This window comes from Vidua macroura, chromosome 7 (genome assembly GCF_024509145.1).
Source record: "Vidua macroura isolate BioBank_ID:100142 chromosome 7, ASM2450914v1, whole genome shotgun sequence".
NCBI lineage: Eukaryota > Metazoa > Chordata > Aves > Passeriformes > Viduidae > Vidua > Vidua macroura.
In genome coordinates this window covers 31,057,896-31,083,211 of record NC_071577.1, presented here as the reverse complement: position 1 = coordinate 31,083,211, position 25,316 = coordinate 31,057,896, and the positions used below count along the sequence as shown (strand labels likewise).

The following is a 25,316-nucleotide window of genomic DNA, read 5'->3' as shown; positions in this document are numbered from 1 at the left end:
TATTTTAACTGAAATTGCTCAATATCTCTGAAAAGTAAATAACTGGAGAATTCTGGAGGAAGCATGAAAACATTTGCTGCCTACAAGAATTCCAGGGTTAAATAAAACTTCTGTGATCGACAAGAGTCTGCTTTGAGTGGGGAAAATAGAAATACAGTATTTCTATTCCTCAGGAAGCAAATTATGAATTTGTAATACGAAAAGATCTTGCAATTTGTCTTTATGAGAGCCTCCAGGAGCAGTGAGGCACAATTACTGGCAGATGGACTCAGGGGAAAGTGTCACCTCCCATACATGCAGACATCTCCTACCTACCACAGCTACTGCCCCACACTTCTGCTGCTGGTCCAGCCTAAGCCCATGCCTGTAAGCACAGAGGGAGGGCATGGGCAGGACACTGTACCTAAATTAACACCATTAAAGAGCTTTCAGCTCCAGCATGGCTCAAACATTGCTAATATCATGCTCCTGTGCCAGGAAATTCAGGACCCTATGGGCTTAAGTTTTTTACCCCTCTGAGAAAAGGTTGAATAGGGCAAGAAAAACAAGAGGAAAAAAGGGATTTCAGATGCATCTTGCTCTATTTAATCTTCTGTTTTAGGAGTGGGTGAAGAAAAAGGATGCCAAAACACTCTGTAAAGCTCAGACATCTGAAGCAGAAAACAGCTTAGTTCCCTGACATTTATGCTGTCAGAAATGTATTCAAGAAATACTGAAATCACATGGCATGTTGGACACCAAAAACAGTGACCCGAGCGGCAGAACTTCTGTTTTTCTTAAAAAAACCCCAACAAAAGAAAACCATCTCCCCCAAACCAAAAAGCAAACGAAGCCCCAAACATTTAGCTAAACGCCATGGGGAACAAGCCAGGAGCAGTTGTGCTGGGCATGGGTCCACCGACCTTTCCCCTCTGTCCCTCACCAGAGAGCCATGAGAACACTCCGAGGGCAGGAGTCCACACTCCAGCTGCTTCCTTCTGCTCCTGCTGCCACCACAATGTCATAACATTTCCTGATAGATTAGCAGCAAGCCCCCAAATCCTTTACTCCATCACTCTGCTCCTTGAGTCCCAGAAACATTTACATCCTCCTCTCTCTGTATTTCCAAACTTCTGCTTGAACCTTCCCCAAGAACATTCTGGGTTGTTTTGGTTTTTCTTTCCTGACAATTTATTAATCTCCCCTACCCTTGCCTCTTTGCCTGCAGCAATTACAATCAGAGGACAGCAATACAGAAGTGGCAGTGCTAAAAACAGATGCCAGCAGGAAATCAGGAAACTGAAAAACAGGAGGATGGTTTTCTACAAGGGAGATGACAGCACCAGGAAAGGGTGGGGGGACATGTACAGATAGGACTGGCTGTGAATGTAAACCACTGTCTCATTCACAGGTTCTCACCCCGAGTCCAACACAGGATTCTGCAAGCCACAGGGCCAGTTACCACAGCAAATCCTGCCTGACTTAATGTCAGAGAGCTACCACCAGCAGCATGGTGCCACCAAACACCATTTCCACTGCTACAGCCAGACACCAGCAGCACTTTTCAGACAGACGTAGCAAACTCACATTATTGATCTGAAGGGAGTTTCTGACCACACGCAGCACAGGCACACCATCGACCTGCCATGAAACGGCATGCCAGGGCTAAATTGCTTATCTAGCACTGCTTGTAAATTCACTTGGAGAAAGGTATTAGATCATGATTTGCACTCAGGAGATTCTTATAACCACAAGTCTAGGCCCTTGATACGAGAAGACCACTACGAAACCACTGTGATATAGCTATGTGAGAAATGCACTCAAACAGAAAAATTATATAGTAAAGGAGGCTTTACCATATCATCTTGGGTTGGATCATTGTCAAAAATCTTCATAGGAGGAGGAAGAGGTGTGTGAGACTCTTCATCTGGTTCATCTTCTCCCCAACCCTTCTTGCTCTTCTGAAGAAAAGTTAAATATGATTAGAAACAGGGTCAGGATTCTTTTATCTTTTCAGTTCAATATTGTGTTAGATGGAGGGAATTGCAGGTAATGGAAGAGAACCAGTAAAGACATAAGGTTTTGCTGGTTAATCCAGGTGTATTCTAAGGCTTACAGAAATACAGTTTATAGGTCATTCATACAGCTAAGGCAGCTATATCTGTCTGTGTGCTGACAGAATAGTAGCTTTTTCATTTAAATAAAAACTGTTTGATGTACAGTTTTTAAAATGTGTTCCTCTTATTTGTGTTCAGTTAGTACCTTCTGCATTTTTAGCTTTTAATTCCTCATTCACTTTATCAAGAAAGTGCCATTCTGGTGGAGAACACGCCTGCAAAAAACTGCAGGTACAGCTACATAACAGATTTAACAGAGACATGGCTATTTCTCGGAGTATTTTCTTTCATTAAGGAATTACACTGCCACGGTAGCATAAAGGTGATATGAACCTCAGCAAAAAGGAATTACACTGCTCTGGGAGCATAAAGGTGATATGTTCAGCAAAAAGTGATAACAGCTGCTCAAGAATAACTTCATTTCTGTCCATAGCAGCTTTCTAATAGGCTGTTAAAAAACCTAATCAAAGGACAATAATATATGCAAACTGTGAAGCACTATTCCTTATATATCCCATTGCTCTTTGGATCCTAAAGCTGTTTGCAACAATGCAATTTTATGTATGATTTGCTGTTCCCTCCAGACCCTAAGGGAACTGCATTTACTCCAGCATGACTCACACCCCACGGAGGAGACTATTCGAGATACACGGTATTTCCCATAACAAACACCAACACAGGCACCAACACACACCTCATCTGCACTGTCTCCTTGAGGAGTGGTTTCATCTCCAGTCTTTGGTGAGCCAAGGTCAAAGCTCTTCCTGCCATCTCGCACCTTCTTTTGTTTCTTGATGTGGCTCTCGGTCTTCCCGCTGTTCAGGCGGCGCACGGGACTCGTCAACCATTTCTTCAGGGTGTTGGTGGAGCGCTTGGGGCCCGGAGAGCTCTGGATGGAGTTGAGGGATGGCTGAGGTTGTAAGTTGGCCACTGAGTCAGACTTGCCTCCGTTGTCGTTGGCAGAGACGGAATACGCGTCTGCAAGGAAACGGCGCAGGTGAGACCTCATTCCAGCACCCCTCTGCTGCCGGGGCACGTCGGGCGCCCGCAGCACCGAGCACGAGAGTACAGCCTGCCTTGGGGAAAGGCTTTGTGACCTATGGACTTTATGCAAACTTTATTGCACACCAGACAGAGGAATATGCCCTGCAATGGGTATTTCCCACAATCTCACACACCTCTCTCATTTCCTACCACACTATCTGTCCTTATGAAAGATTGCAGACAGTGGAGTTTTTTATATGCAGGGTTTTATTCCGGTTTTTTTATGGAAGCCTGATTTTCACCCTAAGTGCTGAATTTCTCAGCTTCTTCCCACAATTTCATTGTGAATTGCCAGGAAGAAAATAAGCACAAAAAGGAGATTACTACAGGAGACCTGACAGCCACCAACACATTGTCAGGTTCCATAATTGTTTCTCAGCTGTTTCCCGACCCCAATGACATGATTTAGTTAGACTACTTATTAACTTTGAAGCACCTTAAAATTATCTCCTTTGCCTCTGAAAGCAATCTGTCAGAAGAGTTCACAAATTTGCTAGAACTAAGAAACTGGAATGAACAATTACAAAATATGACAAACTGTTCAAACCAAAGGAAAACTCTCAATAAGGTTTAAAATTAACAAAATAGTTTCATTATATGGAAGCAGGAGGTTCTGCTGAACTACATCCAACCTCAGTTACTGATACACATGTTTAGACTGGCACCTTAGAAAGGTCTGCAACCTTCCATACTCCCCCCAAATGCAACAGAGCAAAGATGTGACAATGTCAGTAAGGTTTTAAAACCAAAACAAACAAGTTACTCAAAGATTTCCCCATTTCCCTTAAGGAATAAGTGTCCTGCTTTCAACTTTCTGAAACCATGTCAAGGCAACTCCCTCCCCTTCCCTCCCTACCAGGGTCTGAGATGTTTAATCCCACACAGTTTAAGATGAAGGTTTTTTTTACAAAATTCAGAAACTGTCACACTCCTATAAGAAACATCTCAGTCTGTACATCAGAGAAGAGCCAACTGATGTGATTAAACATTTTTACATTGTTATCTCTGAATCTTTTATCTGTCCCAGCAGAAACAAAAAACCTAAGTTACAACACATGAAGATAGACTGCTGCATCCAGATATTCTCAGTTCAGCAGTGATTACCACTAGAGGTGCTGGGTTGCACATATGTTGAGGAAGAGCTGCTCTTGCAGAGAATCATTACCTCTATTGTTTTAGAAGCTGGCTCCTGCTACCTGCATGAAGAGATCATATCCCCTCTGGGCAGAGCTGCTGCAGAGATTGCATCCTGCCTTGTCTGCCAGCTTGCACAATGCAGACCATGAGAGTCAGAATGTTTTACAGCCATACCCAGCATCAGTCAGAAGTTGAACCGATAAGTTATTACATACCTGAGGTCAAAGGTTAAATTTTAGAACATACAGAAATAATTTTAACAAGCTAGAGAAAGTCAAAGTTCACTTCCCAGACAAGAAGAAAATCTCAATCATCTCTTTTTTGACAAAAAATCATCTGTTTTTTGACAAAAACATCTGTTTTTTGCTCCTCTTTGAGTGCAAAAGGACCTGGGAGGAGGACAGGTTCCAGGTGGAGCTGCTGGGGATTTTCTGGCATTCCTCCATAAGGGCAAAGTAGCAGTCTTATCTCCAAAAGGCCTGGGTTTAGCCAGCTCCTGCTGATGCTATTTCATGTACACGAGGTAGCGCTAAATCAACGAGTGACAGATAATGTTTGTCAGGGGCCAGCTTATCTTCCACTCAATAGGCCTTGGATAGCTCTCCCTGGCAGGCTCCACGTGATGCTCTGCAAGTTTATCAGTGCGCCTTGCGTCAGCAAAATGCAGGGTTTCACGATGGTGGGTTTGATTTTCCAAGTGCCCTCGTGCCCCTGGCAGCACTGAAAGCCCCACAGGTGGTGGGGGAAGCTGCAGGGTTCTTGGCCAAGAGGCTTTGCGGAGAGGAGTGCCCTCAGGTGTCCGTGCTCCTACTGCTGCTGCAGGAGGATTAACTTTGGGAATTACTGCAGCAAAGGGAGCTGGGCTGCAGTCAGAAGGAGAAACTGCAGCTCTGTGGGACTGCCGCTCCAGGGATGATTGGAGGGGAGCAGCTGTACACAGGCTCCCTGCCTTTGCTGGGGACTGGGCTCAGTGGGAGGTTGAGGAGAGCCAAGGATTAGCTGATCTCACCACATCTCAGCTGATGTACAGCGAGGTTTTTACTACACTTTGTAAGTAACACAGTCCAACCCCCACCTCCAGTCCACAGCACTTTGCCAATTTAACTCTTGGGAAGGGAAGGGAGCTGGTTGGAGGCTAATGAAGCCTGAGACAACCCCAAGGGTTTGCTCCTGAGATGGCAATCCTATCTCAGCTCAGCAGGCTCAAGACAGGGCGAACTCCAGGAACCCTGATTCCTGTGAAGGGGCAGGGACCTCTCTTCCCAGCAGGAAATATCCCAGGTTTTACCAGCAGGGTCAGGCCCCAACCTTGCTGCCTCCCTCTCCTTTGCCCAGCAGCACAGCCACAGCTGGGGCACAGACAGACACACAGCACCTCTCCAGCCATGGCATTCTTTGCTCAGCTGTCCTGGGGAGGTGATGGGTCAGTAATCCTGCCACTCCCAGGAAGGCAGCATGTGGGCAGAAACAGTCCCAGTCCCAAACTGGCCCACAGTCCACCCTGCCTGCTTGTAATAATTTTGACACCCAGAGCCAGGAACCCTCTGTAGACTGAACATCAGAGCTTCAGAGCCACCAGCCATAACAAAAGCCAACCCACAGGTTTCCAGAGGGAGGCTGTTAATGCTGTCCAGTGATCTCACCTGAAAAAGGCTCTGGATTTTCCTGCTCAAGGTCATGCCTTTGGTGATGAAAAAGGCTGTTTACCAAAGGGTTACTACATGCTGGTCATGCCATGCAACCCTGTCAGATATGAAGTCCCCTTCTTTCTCCTTGTTTGCTGAACTGCCCAGGCTGAGCACTGTAAGGCATCCGGGACAGAACCCAAGCTTTGCCTGGCCCATGCAACCAAGACTGGAAACATGGCCTTATTTTGCCTGGTAAGGCAGTCTCTGCTGGCTGGGTAACAGGAAGGGAGATGGGAGACAAAGGCTGGCATGAATTTTCCTTCTCCCCAGCCACCAAGAGAGCCCTTCAGCGTTGGGTGACTTATCTCTGCCCACACCCTACACTGGCACAAAGCACTTCCATCTCACCATCCCAATTTCCACTAATACCAAACATGCCTTATCCAAAAGCCACATTGAGAATCCACACACAATATTCATAACCTTTTTTTTCTTTTTCAAAGGAACTGCAAATTTGGATACATTTGTGAGCACGTCACATTTGCAGTTTGCCAGCCCGGCTGAGAATGATCTCCTTTGCACATAAAACAGGTCACAACAACATGGTTGCAGAGGCAGGACTGGAGTTCAAGGAAGAGCAGAGCTCACAAAATGAGAGAAAGAAAAAAGAAACACAAAAAATCTGCCAGGAGGCAGACAACCTCCTCAGCCACATGAGCTCTGCTTCTGCGGCACATACGGCTACAAACACATTAATCACGACACCTGATACTGGCCCGAGACCCAGACACCAGGTGGATCGAGCGGAAGAAGAGGACACGTTACCGTGCTCTTCTTGCAAAGCACCAGCACATATGTGCTTTGCAAACTGCCTTAGCAGAGCTCTTTGGAAACAGTTTGTTTAAGGAAAGCCAGAGAGCTTTTGGGAAAGATGCAGCAGCTCACTGCGTGATAACTGAGGCAGCTGCTGCTGCCCGCAAACACCAGCGGAGCAGCGGCTGTCCCCACACTGCAGCAGGTCTGCCATGAGGAGCTGTCCTCCTACCAATGTCCCAGGACACACAACTAAAAAAAGGTATTTGGTGAAGCAAAATGGGTGCAGGGAGGTCAGCAGACTCGTGTGGCTAGATTAATTTCCTGGCCAAACCATTCATTCAGACAGAAGAAATGATGGTTTCCAAAACACTCCTAAGCAAAACTCCAAGAAACTTCTGGCAAGAGGACTGTGAGACATACTCAGCCAGACTAAAGGGCTTTAACATTCAGAGCTTCTGCACTGCTGCAGCCATGAAATGTTTGTTGTTGTTGGTCAAATGAACAGACATCTGTAAAAGCACAGCTCTTGTACTTGAAAACTAGAAGGTTCCAGTTCTGTGCAACCTTGGGTGAGAAGAAAACGAAAATCTCATAGACCTGGTTTTAGAGGCACAGTAATATTCTCATTTGAGTCAGCAGGAATTCCTGTTGGAACATAAATACAAGGGATTTTATTTTTACCTCCCTGTTCCCCAGAGCACACATGGGAGGGGAGGTTTGTCTGATCAGGCTCAGGCAGCACCAGACTCCTTTGCAGGACCTCAGCTCTCTAACAGGGAAAGAAAAAGGCTTCTCAGAGCAACTCAGAAGAAAACATCAGTCTACTCTATTTGATACATAATAATGACAGATCATAATGGATAGCAAAGAAATATGTGTCCATAACCAGAAGATAGAATATAGCTATAAAAATAGGACACTAGAGCAGGGCACAGTCTTGCTTTAAGTGAGGTGAATCCTCTTCTGATTTATCTATGGCTTCATTTATATCCTAGAGAAACAGCCTGAGAAAAAAAGATTTTTCCACAAAAGTCAAAGAAAATGAGCCAGAATGGGAACTCTGAAGTCCTACTAGCATGTGCATTTATATCAACAATTTTTATTTTACAGAGATAATACCACTTGTGAATGAAAGCTAATAATGACAATCTGATTGACGAACACATAAATCAGCTCTGCTGTGCTAAATAGAGCCCATTTTCCACATTCAGTGGTTTCTGTCACCACTTGCGACAAAGGCAGAATTTAATCAGATGCGGGTAAAAGACTAACTCAGTCTATACTCGAGTAAACTTCTTAAAGAACGGGAATCTCCATCCCAAAAAATCTTGGAAAGCTGGAACCATCTAGACTCATCCTGTGCACAAACAAAGCCTCTGTGTTAGTATTTCACACTAAACAAACAAGAACCACCTATACCATCAAAATGCACCTTCTCCTGCTCTTTCCATTAGCACCTCCATGATCATCCAGGTTGCAGGTTCCAGTTCATAGTTCTAAGCCCCTTGAAGCTTTATACTCTCCCTTGGGAAATGCTGCTTTGAGACTCCCCTTGGATCTGCTCAAGGGATTTGGGACTAAAGCTCTGCCTGATGGATGCAAAGATGGCAGAATGAGGTATGAACACTGCTCCTTTGGTCTCTTCTGTGCTTTTGTATTAAATGTCCAAAACATGCTCAGTGAAACATTTTTATTGGCACGAGTCAGGGTTACAAAACTTTGTGGCTTAGGCAGATGACAGTACTGGTCCTGGTTTTAGTGTTAGAGCCCATTCTGCCTGTAAAAACCTGGCATGGATTTCCACAAGTTTGGGAGGCAACAACATCTGGATAATACAAAGGCACTTTACAGCTATTCCTCTAGTAAAAACACTAGGTGTTAACAGTGTAAATAACGTATCTTACAACTTCTAATGTCAACAGATAAGCTGTCTCCTCAAACACATCCTCTGAAAAAGGCTCTAGTGAAGAATATAAGTGAACACAAGCAAAATTTCAGTGCCCATGTCAGACAAAGACAGAGGACAACTGGTTTGAAAAGCCCTTTAGATTAGAAGTACATTAAACTTTCGCAATGGAATTGCAAAATGTGCCCTGGAAACTTTCGTCTGCTCCCAGCTCTGCTCAGCAGCTCCACACGTGTCCAACCACAAACCTGCCCTGTGCTCCAGCTCGAGCTAAAAATGAGATGGGACCGTGTAGGAGAGAACCTCACACCAGAGGGTACAGACACGTTCAAACTACGCCATTGAAATCCAAATACAGATTTTGTTCAGAGATTCAAATGTTCTCCCTAACTTCATAATTTCCTGGAAATGAGCAAATTGAAAAGGTTCAATTGAATTTTCTGTTTGTGTCCTGGGAGTATCATTTGAAGCTTCAAGCTGGAAGTAATATCAAAAGGTACGAATCAATCTGGCAGGATTCTCACAACTCCACTTACATGGATGAAACTACTTCTGTCTAAACTCAAGAATAGCGGTATGGAGTTAAATACTTTATAAAAAAAGTTTCTAGTCCAATAGAGGAAGCAGCAGACATATTCTGATCACTGTAATGTAAAACCTCAAAATGTGACTTTCAGTTTCACTGCCAAGCATGCAAACATGACTAACTTCCAAAGAACAGGGGAAAAAAAGGACTAGAACCTAAATTAATCACACAACATTTAGAACACACTGTTTTGCTATTGAATAGCTGGTATTTCTTGGAAATATGAAAGAAGAGCTGTTTTGAGATAGAGAATGATCTGCAGAAATCCCTTTAACCACACTGCACAAAGCAGGGGATGCTCCAGAGGGATTGTGTAAATGGCTTTTGTCTTTGGGAAACGGTCACCAATCTGTTGGCTTCAATATTCAGCTTTCTGATCATTACTTCAGGTTGAAACCTAATGTGAGGAAAACAAGCACTCGCCCAGCTGGGGTGAGTAAACACTGTCACTTGGAGCCACTCATTTTTGTGGCAGGCAGCAGCTTCATCTCCTGCTCTCGGCAGTCAAGGAGCTGTGCACACTCTGCCCAAGGGCTCTGCAGAGTGGGACACGCCCCATAGGAGCCTCTCTCTTTCCATTAACTACAGAGGGAGTCCGAGGAAATTATACCCTCAGCTAAATTTAGGTATTGTGAATCCCCTCCCCACATCTGAGCACATTTCATACCAGGCCGATCTCGCAGCAGGGAATGATTAGCTGAAGTTAAGCATCTGTCAATTCACTTTAATGAGCAATAACTCGTGGCAACCTGCCATTAGCTTCAGTTGAATAGCTTTTATTTTTAGCTGGTGTTGCTCAGATGCAGCTTCCATCCAACATGTGCTGGGAAAGCTGACATCCCAAAGTAGTCTCCAGGTCTTCGTTGTGCCAGTCAGAGTGTCAGGGCTCAAGAGCTGCAGTTCCTGGAGGTCAGAGAAAAGTCACTGCAGTTCTGGGAAAGTTTCAAAGAGTGAGATAAAACCAAAAGCCTGGAGAAACAGCACAGAGGCGCATGGTCCCCAGAGACCTTGCAAGAAAAGTTACTGAAATCCTGAGAGCGTGCTGAATGAGTGAGCTGGGTCTCCAGGGACAGAAACAGCACAAGGGGAAGGCACAGAGAGAGAGAGCCTGCTGAAATAAAACATGACTTCAGTACTGTCCAAGAGTGCCTAGTGAGAGGAACAAACGCAGAAGTTCTCTATTGTATCTACTGCTTCATGTAGATCTAGGCTTTTGTCAGAGGTGACCATAGGGAGGGCACGGGGAAAAGAGCAAGATGAGTCCTCAGGTGAATATAGGGCAGGGTCTCATTTCCTCCAGAAAGGAAACCCAGTTTAACTCAGGAGCTGCTGCTGAAGCAGAAGGCTAAACATGAAGGCAGAACATGTGTTTGTACCTCCAAAGAGACCCTCAGGAAAGTGTTCAACCCAGCCCAGTGGCACCAAGTGCTTGAAGAGCAGCTGGAACACCTGAAGTCCTTCCCTCTGAGTGTCCTGATCTGGAATGGGTTTCCACAGAACAGCTTATAACTGTTACAGATATCTACAACTTCTCTGGCTGGAGGTTGGAGCCTTTTTGTCTCCATGTACCAGCCTAATTCATCCTGCTTCAGAGTCCCATCTGAGCCCCCACATAAGCTGCTGTGAATTCACAATAAAAATAATAAGAGGAAAAATATTCAGAGAGAATCAACCAACCTGTTGGTGAGATACTCCTAGCCAGCTCCTATCCTAAAACACTGTGAGACAGGAGTCAAGGCAGGGCAGTAACATACCTTCAGGGGAACCTTGAAGCAACATCTGTTTAGAATAGGCTTTTACTGAATGAAAAGGTGTGGAAAAGCTCAGAAATAGAGCAGTTGCTCCACACAACAGAGCTGGAGGCCAGACACAGAATATGTGTGCACTTGACTTCATTCACCCCTTCCCTTGTCTCGAGTTTGTGCCCAGCACAGGTCCCAGACCAGCCCCAAGCACAGTGACAGCAAGTCCAACACATCTGCTGGGAGTGCATGTCGGAGCAGCCTTCCCGTAATGCCTCACAGCTGGGTGAGCAGATTGCTGAAGTCAAGAGGCACGCATTTCTTTAGCAAAGAAAGGAAATAAAAAGTCAAGACTAACAAGATCCAGAAAGGGCATGCTTTTTTTTTTTTTTTGAACAAATCAACATTTATTTCAATGTAGTGAAACAACTTGTTGAAGCACTTCTCTCAGTTCTACTTTACATTTTGTATTTACACTGTCCTCATTCTGTGACAAAAATAAAATAATCTCCAACCCTGAAGTTTCCAGAATAAGTGTCGCTAGCAGCAAAAATAACAAAGCCCCAAACACAAAGCAAAAATCCCCCTTGATATATTTTGATGGGAGATTTTTGCATGTTCCATAAAAAAAGTTTTAACCCTGAAACTTTATGAAAAGCTATATGGGATGACAAGGAGGAAAATGTCACGTGTTTGAAGCTGAACGAGAGCAGCATTTGCTGGCCTTTGCAAGTACATTGTTACTTTTAGCATAAGGAACTGTGAAATGCTTAGACACCCACATAGAAGCAGACTTTTAAACTTTGATCAAAGCAGTTCTGCTCTTCTGGGAGCGTAAGGGTACCAGAGTCGGCAAATGCCATCTTTTATCCTGGATGTTGGGCACAAAAACAAACTTTATTACACATGGTTTCCAAGCAGCTGTTAGTAAAACACAAGCCTTATTCTTTTGTGAAGTGTCAAGGGTCAGCTTCATTCAACAGCTTCCAAATTGAGCTACTGTAAGAATTTTGAAGTAATTTCTCAGATAAATGACATCATTGATAAGGTCAACTCTGCCTTATACTTGAAGTCAGCAACCACTGGGACAAGGTGGACCACTCTGCTAAATGGGGGGAGAGAAGGGAAGACAATGATATTTAAGTGTCATTTAGGTCTCCCTATCTCAAAGGAGGCTGTGGCTATGTACCCAAACAATTCTCCACGGAAACAACAGAAGAGTATCAGTGACAAAAACTTAGAATTGGAAAAATAAAAAAAAAAGCAAGAACAGAACCCAAAGCTTTTTGGGATAGGAAGAAAATTTGCATGTTGAGAAAGAAGGGATTGGTTATTAAACTTTCCAGGCACACAGAGGGCTCGGAAAGCACAGAAAACAAGCAGAACAAACAAACACAACTGTGTGCATCTTTGCATCAGCTTCTTTTGCCAAATGCAGTAGCTTCCAACATTCAGCAGCTGCCTCTTGCTTTCTAGTGCTGTGGAGTTCTCTTTGGTACTTGGAGGCTGTGAGGAGCTCCGGGCAAAGAGAAAGTCTTTGTCCATTTACCAACCAATTCCAAAGGCGCTGATCTTGAATAACTTTACTAAGCAAGAGTGACACAGATGTCTAGCAAAGGGGACTTTTCTCTTAGTAAAGTTGTGGTAGGTGCAGTGGAAACCCAAGGCAATCTACATGCTTGTCAATTTGTGCCTAGGTAAGAACAGAGTCCTCCATGAACGTCTCTCATTTGTTCACTCTTAAATTATTCAGGCTCTGACAGCCCCTGAAAAGAAAAGAACGGAATAAGGATAAGTTGCAAGCGGCGCAGGGCAGGAGCGGACACCACGTAACCACCAAGAACAACGAGGTTGGGGTGTTTGACAACAGACACACTGCAGCTGCAGCCTCCAGGGCTGGTGCCCAAAGCAGCTTCCTCCACGCCCTCGTCCTCCAGAAACGCCAGCAGAAAATACAAGCTCACAGCAAAGGTACTGATTGGGATGAATTAAAAGAAGGCGTGAATGAAGTCAATGCAAACAGCGGTTTGGAAATAAAACACAGATAAGAACTGCTGGTGCTTGTGACACTTTGCTCTTTGAACACAGCACAGGGAGATGGCTAAGCAGCTCGGAGACTTTTAACTGCACACTCAAGACTATCAGGCTTGTGGGAAGCTTTAATTCATTCAGCTTAAGTAGCAAACCCAGAACACCATTTGCTGTCCCATATAACAGGCTCATGCAATCTGCATCTTGGCTTTTCGTTTGACAGCTCGGCAGGGAGCAGCTCTGTGAGGAAGCTTCCCTGTGATGCCAGTCAACAAGTTTATCAAATTTCAGGTGACAAAGTCACTATTACACTCTATCTGCGTCAGCAAGAGAGATGGACAGGAACTTGAAGTCTCAGAGAGCATCTGCTACATGGGAACAGGAGAGCTCGCTCTCTGCAGCACCCTGCTGAGGTCTCAGCCCTCTGAAGCTGTGCCAGTGCCTTGACCCAGACACCAGCCTTCCCAGTGAGGCTAGTCCTAAGAAACTGATTGATTGTGACTTCTGAAGGGCCACACAGAGTCACCCACAGTTTTTATGGTGCCTACATATTGTTCCTTAGGGAAAAAAAAAATCTACATCCAGCTTGGCAGAGATGTGGAGAAGTGCCCCACAAAAAGTGCTTCATTCCCTTCTGCATCACTGAGTCTCATCGCAAACAGCTGTAAAAATGCTCTACCAAGCAATGTGTCCAATAAACTTTCATTACAAAAGCCATCTTCTCTATTGCTGTGTGGTTACTTTCTTTTTGCTCCATCTTTCAAAGGAAGCAGGAAAAAGAAACACTTGAACACAACAGCAAGGATTAGTAGCAGAGGCTCTTTGATTCTATTAAGGCTTTGTCGAATACAGGTGACCTGTTAACTGCATTTTAAGATGTCTGATCACAGATATCACATGCCTGACCGTTTAGTATCTCCGGGACAAGTGACTGCAGTGAATATTCAGCAAATATCAGCCTTTCAATGTTTGTCTGGAGCTTGCCACACTGCCACACCAAATTTTACAGCAACACAGTTCTGAGCAGCTACTGCCCTGCCATAAGCAGTCTGGAATGCTCAAGCCTGGGTAATTTCTCTGGTATTAAGACAAAGTCAACTAAGATGCTGCCCTCTGCTCGGCAGCTGCGCCCTGGGAGGAGCTGTGCTCTGCTAATGTGGAGCTGAAGTTACCACTAACATTCAAAGCATTTGACTCCTTCTTGCCTAAAGCTATGATTTCCTTCTGCCATCCAAGAAAGAATCCCTTGTTGATTAATATTTATTCCATTTCCTAAAGAAATCTATTCAGCCTCCACATGCTTCAGCTGAGAGCAATGTTTGAACACTGTGTTGATCCTCAGAGTTCAAACTGTAGAAGGTACAAAGAATACCAGACTTGAGGCACTTCAATGGTATTCACTGTGAATCATCATTTTACATTGTACCACTCAGACACATTTGGATCTAAAATACATTTGCATTTCTAATTAAAACAGATTACCATTAGCAACTAAAGAATGTCTTAAATCAGAATCCCTAGGCCATAAAAGCTAATTGCACGATGCTAAAACTGGATTTCAAAAATATACATATTATACCCCCTGCAGGATTAATTAGGCAACATCTCTTCAAAAGAGTCCTCAAAAGTGTATTTATTCAGCATGCGGTGAAATTATACTGGTTGCGCAACACTTCCCATGGCCTGCCTCGGCTCACGCTCCCGTGGCAGCAGAGAGCTGAGCCTTGTTCATCAGGGGTGCTCAGCAGGGACAAACTGGATCCAGGAGTGCAGTCATGAGCAGGGACACACACAGGAGCAGGAGCTGCTGCTCTGGCCACAATCAACCAACACCCTGGAACAAGGAGATCTGGGGTATGTGCATGATGTGCTCCCCAGGACATGCAGGTCCACAAAGAGGCTGAAATCAACTGGTGGACATCAATCTGGAAGCTGTACCTGCTGATGATCTGATGCTCAGTTGGTCACTGGTTTCCTACATGACCTCAGGGAAGGTTCTAAGTGCTGACTGAGCTGTAAAGTGTTTTCAGAGAGGCTACAGTCGTACCACATACCTAGAGGATGTGAGAAACCTCTGCTCACCAAAGCTGCATGTTTCTTATGAAGGGATGAGGAAAAAACCCAACACAGTCTATGAGGTCCTTGGCTGCTACAGTCTGTAGCTGTAAATGTCAGCAAGCCTCAACAACATGAAAAAGTGTTCTCAGAAGATTTAGCTGTAGCTGGGGATGTGCCACTCCCAGTTTTCTTCTGTGCTCTGAGCTGCCTGCTCCATGTGAAAAATGAACATGGAAAAATTCTCAGAAAATGGTGGAGACATCTCCACGGTCACTAAATCCAGTCTCTTATCATCACAGTCAGCCACAGTCTATCACTTTCCCAAATGTTTACTTCAATGTTTTCTTGTGCAACTGAACAAGAAACTTTGCTCAAAACTCACACATAGACTGTACTTGTGTTTTCCTGTACACAGCAACTTTAAATTCCCATGTTTCACTTATTTCCAATACAAAAGATAATCTCCAGAAGAAACCATCTACTGGTTCCTCAGGATGATGTTTGCTAATGGGTTCCCAGCAGGTCTGGCTCCCAGGCTTCACTCCCTTATGGAACTTCACAGCCTGGAATGTCATTTTGCAGGGGATCCAAGATTTCAAAGCTGTTGAGCTGTTCCAGGACTAGCAATGGCTGCATCACATGGGACAACCAAGTGCACTGGGGTGCAATAAGGGCAACAGAATAGCAATTACTGATTCATCATGTGGCAACACACAAAACAGGAGACACACTTTTTCCATTTTCCAAAAGCAGCCACAGTTTCTGTATACTAAAGCAGTGCCCACAACCACTGGGAAGTACTGGGAGGTCAGGGAGTAAAATCCAGTCAGGACTTTCTGCAACATAATCTTTTGTGTGCTACATTATAAAAAAAAATAAATGACAAATACATAAACTGAAGTGTATATAATGGGTTTCGCCCCATCAAAGAGAAGAAACCCTACGGCTGTTCTATTGTTAACTGCTGTAATTCAGCTTGCAGGTTCTATTTTTCATCTCATTAGAACTTCACTGGAGACATTTTCATATTTTGCCCTAATTATACGAACGAAGCCCAGGTGATGTGTGTGATTCCCAAGTTCTCAGCCTGCTGGGGAGAGCATTGTGGGGCTGCTCCAGGACAGAGGCTGAAAGAACTCGAGGCAGGTCAAACTCAGCAGGAGACCCAATGGGATGCACTAACTGCCTTTAATTCAAGGACTGGTTTGTGTTTCAGCATAAACAGCCACATCAAACAACAGGAGCTAAGAGCAAACGCATTAATTTTTGTTTTGTGGTTTTCCAATGGCAAAGAATGGTCAAGGGAGATGATTTCAAACTTATCTCATTAGAGGTAATCACATTATTTCCTAATAATTCTTGAAGTCCTACTTGTGATCTATGCATCTTTTTAAAGAAAACATCCAGATGTGCTTCTATAGTTATATTAAAAAGTAACTTCACATGACACAGAATTGTGTGATGCAATACAAGCAATTGAACTCTTCTGCAATAGCAACTGATGCAGTGGCTAAACTGGCAGAAAATTGGATTTCCTTACTGAACTGAAAACCACAGGATCTGTAGATCCCTGCTGTAACCACTAACTGCCCAACCAATTCCTCTCTTTTGAAAAGAAATTGCAAGTTTTGCCAGATATAAAAATGCTTTCATAAAGCCTGTTAACAGACGAGAATTAGACTGAAACGCAACAGTGTTCTGGTGTGCTTGAGAAGTATCTTGATGCTATTTTTAGACTGAAAACTTAGGAAGTTTGGGGGGGTTATGTTTGAAATGATAGATTCGTTTTCCTAACACACACAAGTTTTAACAAGGTGTGTGCTGAAACATAACAGTTTGGGAAAAAACCCAAACAAAATCCTTCTGGGGTCATGTGAAATAACTGCCTTTTTTTGTTTGACTTCAAAATGGAGAGATTTTATATCAGCATCCGTGCATTGAATTCCTGAACAATACATCTATCTGGCGCTTATTTTATAGGAAAACAGCATGTTTAATTACCCCACGTCTTCACACTGAGCAGGGAGAGTTACCCAAGCTATATTTTTCACAATTATCTGTTCTCTTTTCCTAAGAATAAAGTCTCCTTTCTTCAGGTTTTTGACAAGATGAATAAAGCCTTGTGGGTTCTTATATGCTCCTTGGAGTAAACGGGAAGTTTTGGAGCTTTGCCTGCATAAAAGCAAATCCCATGTTTCTTTAAAGCTGGATGTATTTATAAAAGTTGAAAACAACATAGCAATCTGAATAATAAGGATCCCCACCACGTATTCATGCACAGAGTAGTAACAGAAAGCTGATGTTTACAGCTCTTTTTCACATATGAATTAATATCTGAAAGTTTATTTTCTGTACCACTTCTGCTGCATCTTGTACATAACCTCATGTCAAAAGGCTGCAACTTTAGTCACAACGGGGAGACATGAAGCCAGAGGTTGAGGAGCCAGCTTGTATCAGGAGAGTTAGAGCTGCCTAGCAGTGCATGTAACTTTCAAGAGAGAAAATAATAATACTGTTATTGCTTGGATCTTGGAAACTGAGAGAAAGTTGCTAAAGCATCCCAACACTGGCACTGACATGATAAACATTTGCTTTACAGAAAGTAGCTGGTGGCAGATGAGAGCAGTGAGCACAAAGTCATGTGCAGCAACCAGCACTTCTGAAAAGCTCAAACATTCTGTGCTCTTGAACAATTTATTCTTGACAGAAATACAGACCCAGTGAAAACGTGACCTCCTGTATCTGTGAACAAGGTTCCTACCCTCAAGAAGCTCTCATGCAAACAGGAGGTTCAGAATATTTACTGCAAAAGACTGGCATGGGGACTGTCAGTCATGCTTTTGGGACTTGTTTAACTGAGGACTGCGTGTCAGGAAGGTGTAGAGCAGGTGTGAGAAAAGTTTCACACCAACAAAAAGAGTGATTCTTTTTTATCTTTTTGCTAACAGTATTCACCTTGTCATGTTAATCCTGCTTGCTCAACTGAGCAGCATTTTCATCAACTCTTTTGTCCCTTCCAATAACTCTCTGCTGTGACCTATTCTGACTCCTGACTCAGCCTGCAGAGGTGGGAAAACACAGGACTTGGAAGAGATGCTCCTGTCATGGGCTAACCAGTTTTCTCTTAACAGAACTGGAAGGAAATAACAACAACTCTTTCAAACCTCCCCACAGTCATTTGCTCACGAATTTGCCAGGACAAATAGCAGAGCTCAACTCTGGCATGAGAGGGAGGGAGACTGCCTACAGAGGACCAGAACTCTTGATCCTCTTAACTTTGCTGAGATACAACTAATGAGCAACAGAAGGACATCACCCAAGGAGTTTATTTGGGAAACCTAAGAGTTTCCTCATATTTCTCATTCAAGAAAGACCAGGAAGCAAAGCAAGCTTTGGTTGACACCCTTTATTTTACTATTGTTTTCTCTTCTGCCTCAATTTTGACAGAGCTGCTTTGGCCATGCATTCCATTGTGCTTTACACAGTGCAACCAGGGCTCAGCCTGAAGCACTAAATAAAATATGTTCAAATTAGGAAATGTTATGGGCTTGAATATATTACTGCAGATCACTCTCTTGCTACCACTCAGCACAAAGGTACTAGTTCCCTTAGCAAAGCTCTGCAGCTCCCTGTAACAGTGTCAGCACCTTCTATAAAAAGCACCATCAGATCTCACTTTTTACCTAATGAAGAAATAACTTTTATTAATGTACTGTTGACAGCCCTTGTGATGATGCTGTTTTCTTAACTTCCAGTTAAGGCTCTGTTTCTGCCCAGCTAGGAAAGATGTAGAGGGTGGCTGGCTGAGCCCCCTTCACTGTACTGAAGTCATCATCACTCTGTCAAGACAAGCTTTCTTTGTTCATCTTACAGCAAAGATCCAGTAACAAATCAAAGATTTAGGCAAGAAGAGGAAAAGGAAGGAAGGAAAGAAAGAAAAAGAAGACAGTAAAACAGAAAATTGCAGAAAGAAGACCGAAAGTGTAGGAGACAGGACCAGCTGGAGGGACAGAAAATTTAAGTAAGAGCTTTACTAGGAGCTTAGCACAAACAGAAACCCACTCAACCTTTCAACTTTAACACACTGAGATTTAAGGTTTGACATTCAGGTTAAGTTTCTTTTGTTCTGAAATCAGAAGTTTGCATACAACCAGCAGCCTACTCAGAAAAGCAACTGCTCGAGGAGGCAGAGCATGTGCTCTTCATCAAAGCCAACACAGTGCATCCATTAAAATCCATCCTCCTGGTTTCTGGCTACCCTCAAGTAGAAAGCATACTATTTCCTATCCAGAAGCCACACTGCAGCATAATATTACTCATTTGAACTCTAAACTTAAACTGACAATTGATTACTTTTAACCACAGACCCTTTTCTTTGTCTGTACCTGGTATACCCACAGCCAGCCCAAGTCCATCAGATGGGAACATCTGTCTCCTTATGCTCAAAGAAAAGCATTTCCTACACCTTGTTTGTGCTCTCCACCTTCCTGGTGTCCCTTAGGGCAGTGAGATCCCAGCATGTTCTAGTTTGGGCTAGAATTGAATGAGTTGAACTACTGCAAAAAAATGTCCTCTAAATAAGGCCCTGGGCAGCACACAGAATTTAATTTCCAGGTTAAATCTGAGACACTGGTAGTCTTTACAGCTCCCTGTGCATCAGAGCCTGGAATTTAGTCTCACCCAATGTCCATGTTCCCACTCACTGATGAGCCCTGTGCAGAAGGTAGTGCAGAGGAATGGAACGCACACACTGGACTTGGCTCTGTGCTTAAAGGCAGCAAAGTTTTGATCTTCTCACACCCAAGGCATGCAGCTGACCATTTGCTTTAGAAAAGACATTTCACAAAGCGGGAATCCCTCTCATCTCTTTATTTTCCCTCTTTTCCCTTTTAAATAATTTCTAATCTGAACCACACAGATAACTGAGAAGATAGACTTCATGTTAAAAAAAAAAGGTATATTCAATTGCAAATACCAGGCTGATTTCTAAGGAGAGTTCAATGACTTTCTAGCTATGAGAAGACCATCAGAATTTGAACCCTCTTACCAGGGACAGCTTTGCAGCATTAAGAAGCATTCTGTTACACTAGGTCACTTTGCACTTCTGCATGTAGCAGATACAGCAAAAAGCCTCACTTGGACACTCTTGGCTTAGTAAGGCCACTGTCCTAAAGGCTATGCAAGTGTGCTGCTCCTTGCTTACCCCTTTTTATGGCTGAAAGCAAGTGACAGACTCCTGCTCTGAGGCACTCCTATATTAGGATTCATATCTCTCTATACTGCAGAACAGAGAAGTAGTCCTTATTTAGTTCCTGCAGGCAACTATCGGGGTAAAAGCAAAATTGCAAATGGTATTGTCAGTTGCTTTCTCTGGATGGATCCCAGCAGCTCTGTACATGGGCAAAGCCGACAAGATCAGAAACTCACCAAGAGAAACAAGCAAAAAAGCAGCATCAAGATTGCTACTGCTGCAATAGACAGTGGAATACTAATGCAAAAGAGTTTGAGTCATCTGTCAAAATCCTTCACAGAAATGCCCAGTTACACAAAACCTACGTATTTCATGATACACAGGGGACCTTGGGTTTGTTTTTTTTCAGCTCTGCATTACTGTGCTATTTAGGAGATCAAGCATCCACATCACTTCCAAGCTCCATGGAGAGCAATGATGGAGCTCATACCAACTATTTGAGCACAAAACCTGTGTCTGACACAGAATGCAGGCTCATTGTCACTATTTCTCTCATCAGACAGTTCTTATTCACACAACAAAACCTACTGGGGCTGTTGCAAAAGATCAAGATAGATCAGGCACTGGCACCAGGAAAAAGCAGAGTCGATTTTCCAAAGGAAAAGGTAAGGTCACCTATGTGGCAGCACTGAGAATAGCTCTGAGATGCTTCATACCCATCTTAAATACAAACTACATTCACCTATTTGCACTGTAAGACTGAGATCAGTGAGAGGCCCTCGGATGAACAGTGTGCCTTCTCAACTGATCCCTGACAACACAGAATATATGAAGCTAGAGCTTCAAAGCTCTGGCTGCCACATTTAAATATCTCCAAGCTTAATGGGAGAAGCTGCCAACAAGGGCACACTGATGCTGTAATCTGGGGCACCTGAATCCCTTGTCAAATGTCAGGTTTGGTACCTGCTTAAGTTCAGGGAGTATTTCCACCATCTCTATTTTCTATAATAAACACAGCATGACAGACAGCCTTTTAGAACTTTTTGCCCGAAGTTTACAACCAAGGATAAGAAAGAAGTAAATCAATCTGTATCACAAAACACCTTCTGTTACCAACTCAGTAAACTAGAACTGCAAATACAGTTAACATTTCAATTGGAGAGAGAAGAGCCAGCTGTTTCCCCTTCTCTCCTTCTAGAGACCTCTGGAGGCAGGACAGGCAGCAGGGAGATTTTAATCCCTTAGAATCAACATTTTCAAGACCAGAGCTCTGTCAGAGAGCTTGAATACTGCTCCAGCCTGCTGCATGGGCCAACACATTAAAGCACGGGCTGTCCAAGAGACTTGGCTTTCACAGTGGTTTAGTACCACAACCTTTCTGCAGACAGCCCTACCCCTACAACCAGATTGCATGTTCCTTCTTAAAGGCTGCAAAACAGCCTTGGGGTGTTGTGCATTGACCTCAAGAATCATTTCCTTGGCATGAGGTCGTGAGTTGTGAGTTCTCCCCAGGCTAAAAAAGATCACTTCTTACGAACTAGTGGCAAACTCCATCACCAACTAGTTTGCTGCTGTCACCACATAAGTGTGACTAATTCGGTAACTGGGGAAAGAGGGCTCCTGCACTGCAAAGGCATGCCTCAAGAAACGAGCAGGCCCACCCGTCCTTAATGTCATCTTTAGTTGCTCTTTATTTGGGTTCCAGAGTTACCAAAAGACTGCATGCGAAAGCTTTAGTTATTAAAAAAAAAAAAAAAAAGCACAAAGCAAAAGCCAAGTTTTGTTCAAGACATTTTCCTTGGCCATTCAGAGAACAGGAAACATTGAGATATCACAAGCAGATCTTTGAAAAACCTCACATTATCCAGAACAGGTCTAAGAGCTATATCGCAGCATAAAGACTGCAGGCTGAGAAACTTTCAGTCAATGCATCTGAGCTGGGCTGTTCCACATAAAAGCCAGATTTTGATTTTATTTTTACAAGGCACTCCAGCTGCCCTGGCTTTCCCACATCTCTCTCAGCATTTCAGCTCAGCCAGCTTCCCCAGACCTTCCCCCATCACCATTCAGAGATTTGTGAACTGTGAGAAACAGATGTTCTCAAAGCATTTTGCTCGTACTGGAGCCCAAGTAAGACTAGAAAGGAAGGGGGGGGGGAATAATTTAAGCAAATATTTCTCCCCGCCCTATTGACCCTACAGTCCCAGCGTGTTTTTTACGAGCAATGCTAAAATGTAAAACTATAACTGTAAAACTGTGTCAACTCCTGCCCTCTCGCTAGCGGTGCCCGTTACCGGCTCACCCGCCGCTGTCCCCCGCTGTCCCCGAGGCCGGGGACACCGCTGTCCCTCGCTGTCCCCAAGGCAGCCGGCGGACGGACGCTGCCCTGCCGAGGGCACCGCTGAGCCCCGACCCCCCCCAGCAGCCCCCGGGCCGGGCTCCCCACGCGCGGGCCCCACCGACCTGTGCAGGAGCAGCAGCAGCACCACTTCGCCAGGAGCCATCCTACACGGGAGCGGGCGGGATAGCCGCGCCTGCCCGCTTTCATGCTGCCGTCGGGCTGCTCATGGCAAGGAGCCACCGGCCCGCTTGCGAGAAACAACGAATGAAATAATAATAATAATAATAAAGGCCCAAAAGCAAAAAGAAAAAAAAAACAAAAAACCAAAAAAACAAACCAAAAAAGGCTCGTTGCAAGCAGGCGAGCAGCGCGGCAGAGCCGCTGGCGGCCGCGGCGCCGGCAGCCGCTGTCCCCGGGCCGGGCGCGCACCTCCGGGGGCGGCGCCTGCAGCGGGGGCGGCGGGGGCGGAGCGCGCCCGGCCCGGCCGGGGCGGGGGGGCTGCGGCCGGACCGCGCTCCGCCGCTGCTTGGAAGGAAAAAAAAAAAAAAAGAGTTTTCGGGAGGAAGAAATGCAGAACTGCGGTATCTGCGCCCGGGCAGGCGGTATCCGAGATCGGGAGCGAGAAATAAAAACTGCCTGGGAGGAAGTTTGCTAAAGCTCTGATACGTTGCGGGTGGGGGGTTCCACTAAAGCCTTTAAAAGGCAAAACTTGTATTGCCGTGGGTTTTTTTTTAAACTTCACAATGTTCTTGGCTTCCCTCCACGCCCCCAGTGTCATTCCTTAACTTAAGCATCTGACGGCTAAAACTCTTTACAACTGGCTGAAAATGCTGCCCAGCCGGCGGTGATCCCAAGGGTTCTGCCTGCTTCCTGCAGCAGCAGCAGACCTGCCTGAAGCACTGCAGAGGGAATGCCTACCCTTCTGACACACGGACCGAGACACTCGAGATCCAGAGGCACAGCTTGCTTTGGAAGGTGCCAGCCTGTTGTGTTAGGATTTCCCACCTAAAGCACAGAAAACTGGAGGTGCCAAAAACATCCCGAACCTTGCTGGAGGTAGCTGGAAGGAGAGGTCGGGCAGGATTCCAGAGCAACAGCATCACAGCTTTGCACTCTTGCATCAAAAGCTGAACAAACACAACAAGCTACTTCTCCCAGGCAGACACAGGTATTGAGAGAAAAGAGCAGAGGGGAGATGTGCCACGCTTTGTGCCACTGTGTGCCTGGGCTTCAGCCCGAGCGGGCACAGCCCTACTGGTGCCACAGGCTGCTCATCTGGGCTAAGGCTTTTGGCAATGGCTTTGGGCTAAGTGCCACTCCCAGAGTGGCAAAGGCCATCTCTGGACAGGGAGGGAGGGTTGGAGCCAAGGCAGAGTGCTCACAAACCCACCTCAGGGTGCTCTTGTCCAGGGCAGGCCTGGACTGAGTGATTCCATGTAACCATGGGGTGGGATTCCTGAAGGGATTCCTAAAGGATTCCTGGCAGAAAGATCCCAGTACCTGGTGCCAGGAGAGGGACAGAGGAGAAACTGAAAAACTCCCTCCACCACACTGGCAAATATGAAACCTTCCTGCTTCACTTCTGGCTGCTCTGCAGGAACTGTTCTTTGACTACAGCCTCAGTGGAAGGACTGACAACCTTGTAACACGCCTGAAGCACGCACATTTTCCTGCCAATGCCCTTGAGCACCAAGGTGTTTTCAGTACATAAGAACAAAGGGCTCTGTAACTGTTTCCCATTTGCTGTATGTTGTGTCTTTCTTTGACTTGGGTCTTTGCCTATCTGGGAGCTGCAAGGGAATGTCTCGAGGGTGCACTCAGGGCTCTTGTGCCTGTAGTAGGGAGATAATATGTCACACACGAAGCAGAAACCACAGCTGCAGCCAGAGAAGGAAAAGGTGGGCTGGGAACCAGCTGGGACACCCTCACCTTCTGCACCTCCTCTTTCTGTGTTTGTCCCTGCCATGGCTCTCCAGGCAGCAGCTCAACTCAGCTCCTCTGAGTGATTCAGGAAACTTGTAGCAGGGCTCTTCTGAGGAGGCAGCTCCTCACTTCTCCGCTTTCTACTTGGAACTGCATCTCTCTTTTCTAACTCACCCCTGCACAGCATGCCCACCTCTTGCCCCATGGGCTGGCTGCCCCCACCCACCTGATCTCAGCCTGCTTTGTGCAAACAGAAAAGGGGTAAGGTCTTCACTGGCATTTCACTGCTCATGTGGCATCTGCCCAGACCTGCAATACAGGACCTGAGGCAGGAGCAGACCATACACGGAGCCTGGTTTGCCAGATCCCAGCTCTTGGTTGGTTTTAAAAATCACCTTAAGAAAACCTTTAACACTCCTCATTTAAGAAACTAGGAAACAGCCTATGCTGTTCACCTCTAGCATTCCACCTCTAAATTCCCGTGACTCCTGGGAGAGTTGTCCACCCTGAGGAGTCTTGTGGGTCTCTTCCAGCTCAGCATGTACTGTGACTCTGTGTGAGCCTCGCATGCTGGGGGGAGCCTGGGGAGGCAGGGGGCAACTGGGCTGATCAGAGCCATCAGCTGAGAGCAGGGTGGTGGAAAAACATGCAGAGTGTGCCAACAGAGGCACCACAGTAACCCTGCCAGGGAATGAGGCTTCACTAGACTATGTCTATGGACATAGAGTCTGAGACTGTGTGGAGGGTTGGGAAGCAAGGTTGTAGCTCTTGTTATTGCAGCCAAACTTTAAAACATAATTAAGGTGCAATTTTAGGT

General features: G+C 45.1%; 2 protein-coding genes across 3 annotated transcripts in view; both read right to left on the bottom strand.

Moving 5' to 3' along the window:
- Positions 1-23,017, bottom strand: part of LOC128810291 (kalirin-like) — a 76,444-nt gene extending 53,427 nt beyond the window's left edge. Inside the window, exons 1-3 of one of the 2 annotated variants that reach the window (XM_053983018.1) lie at positions 22,699-23,017; positions 2,791-3,074; positions 1,836-1,940 (exon numbers count right to left, since the gene is read on the bottom strand). In XM_053983018.1, coding sequence (XP_053838993.1) covers positions 1,836-1,940; positions 2,791-3,074; positions 22,699-22,783 — 474 coding nt within the window. In that variant the 5' untranslated portion in view covers positions 22,784-23,017. The remainder of the gene's footprint in view (positions 1-1,835; positions 1,941-2,790; positions 3,075-22,698) is intronic. The other variant, XM_053983019.1, reaches the window with a different exon arrangement.
- Positions 11,347-25,316, bottom strand: part of KALRN (kalirin RhoGEF kinase) — a 407,865-nt gene continuing 393,895 nt past the window's right edge. Inside the window, exon 36 of the mRNA XM_053983017.1 lies at positions 11,347-12,721. Coding sequence (XP_053838992.1) covers positions 12,705-12,721 — 17 coding nt within the window. The 3' untranslated portion in view covers positions 11,347-12,704. The remainder of the gene's footprint in view (positions 12,722-25,316) is intronic.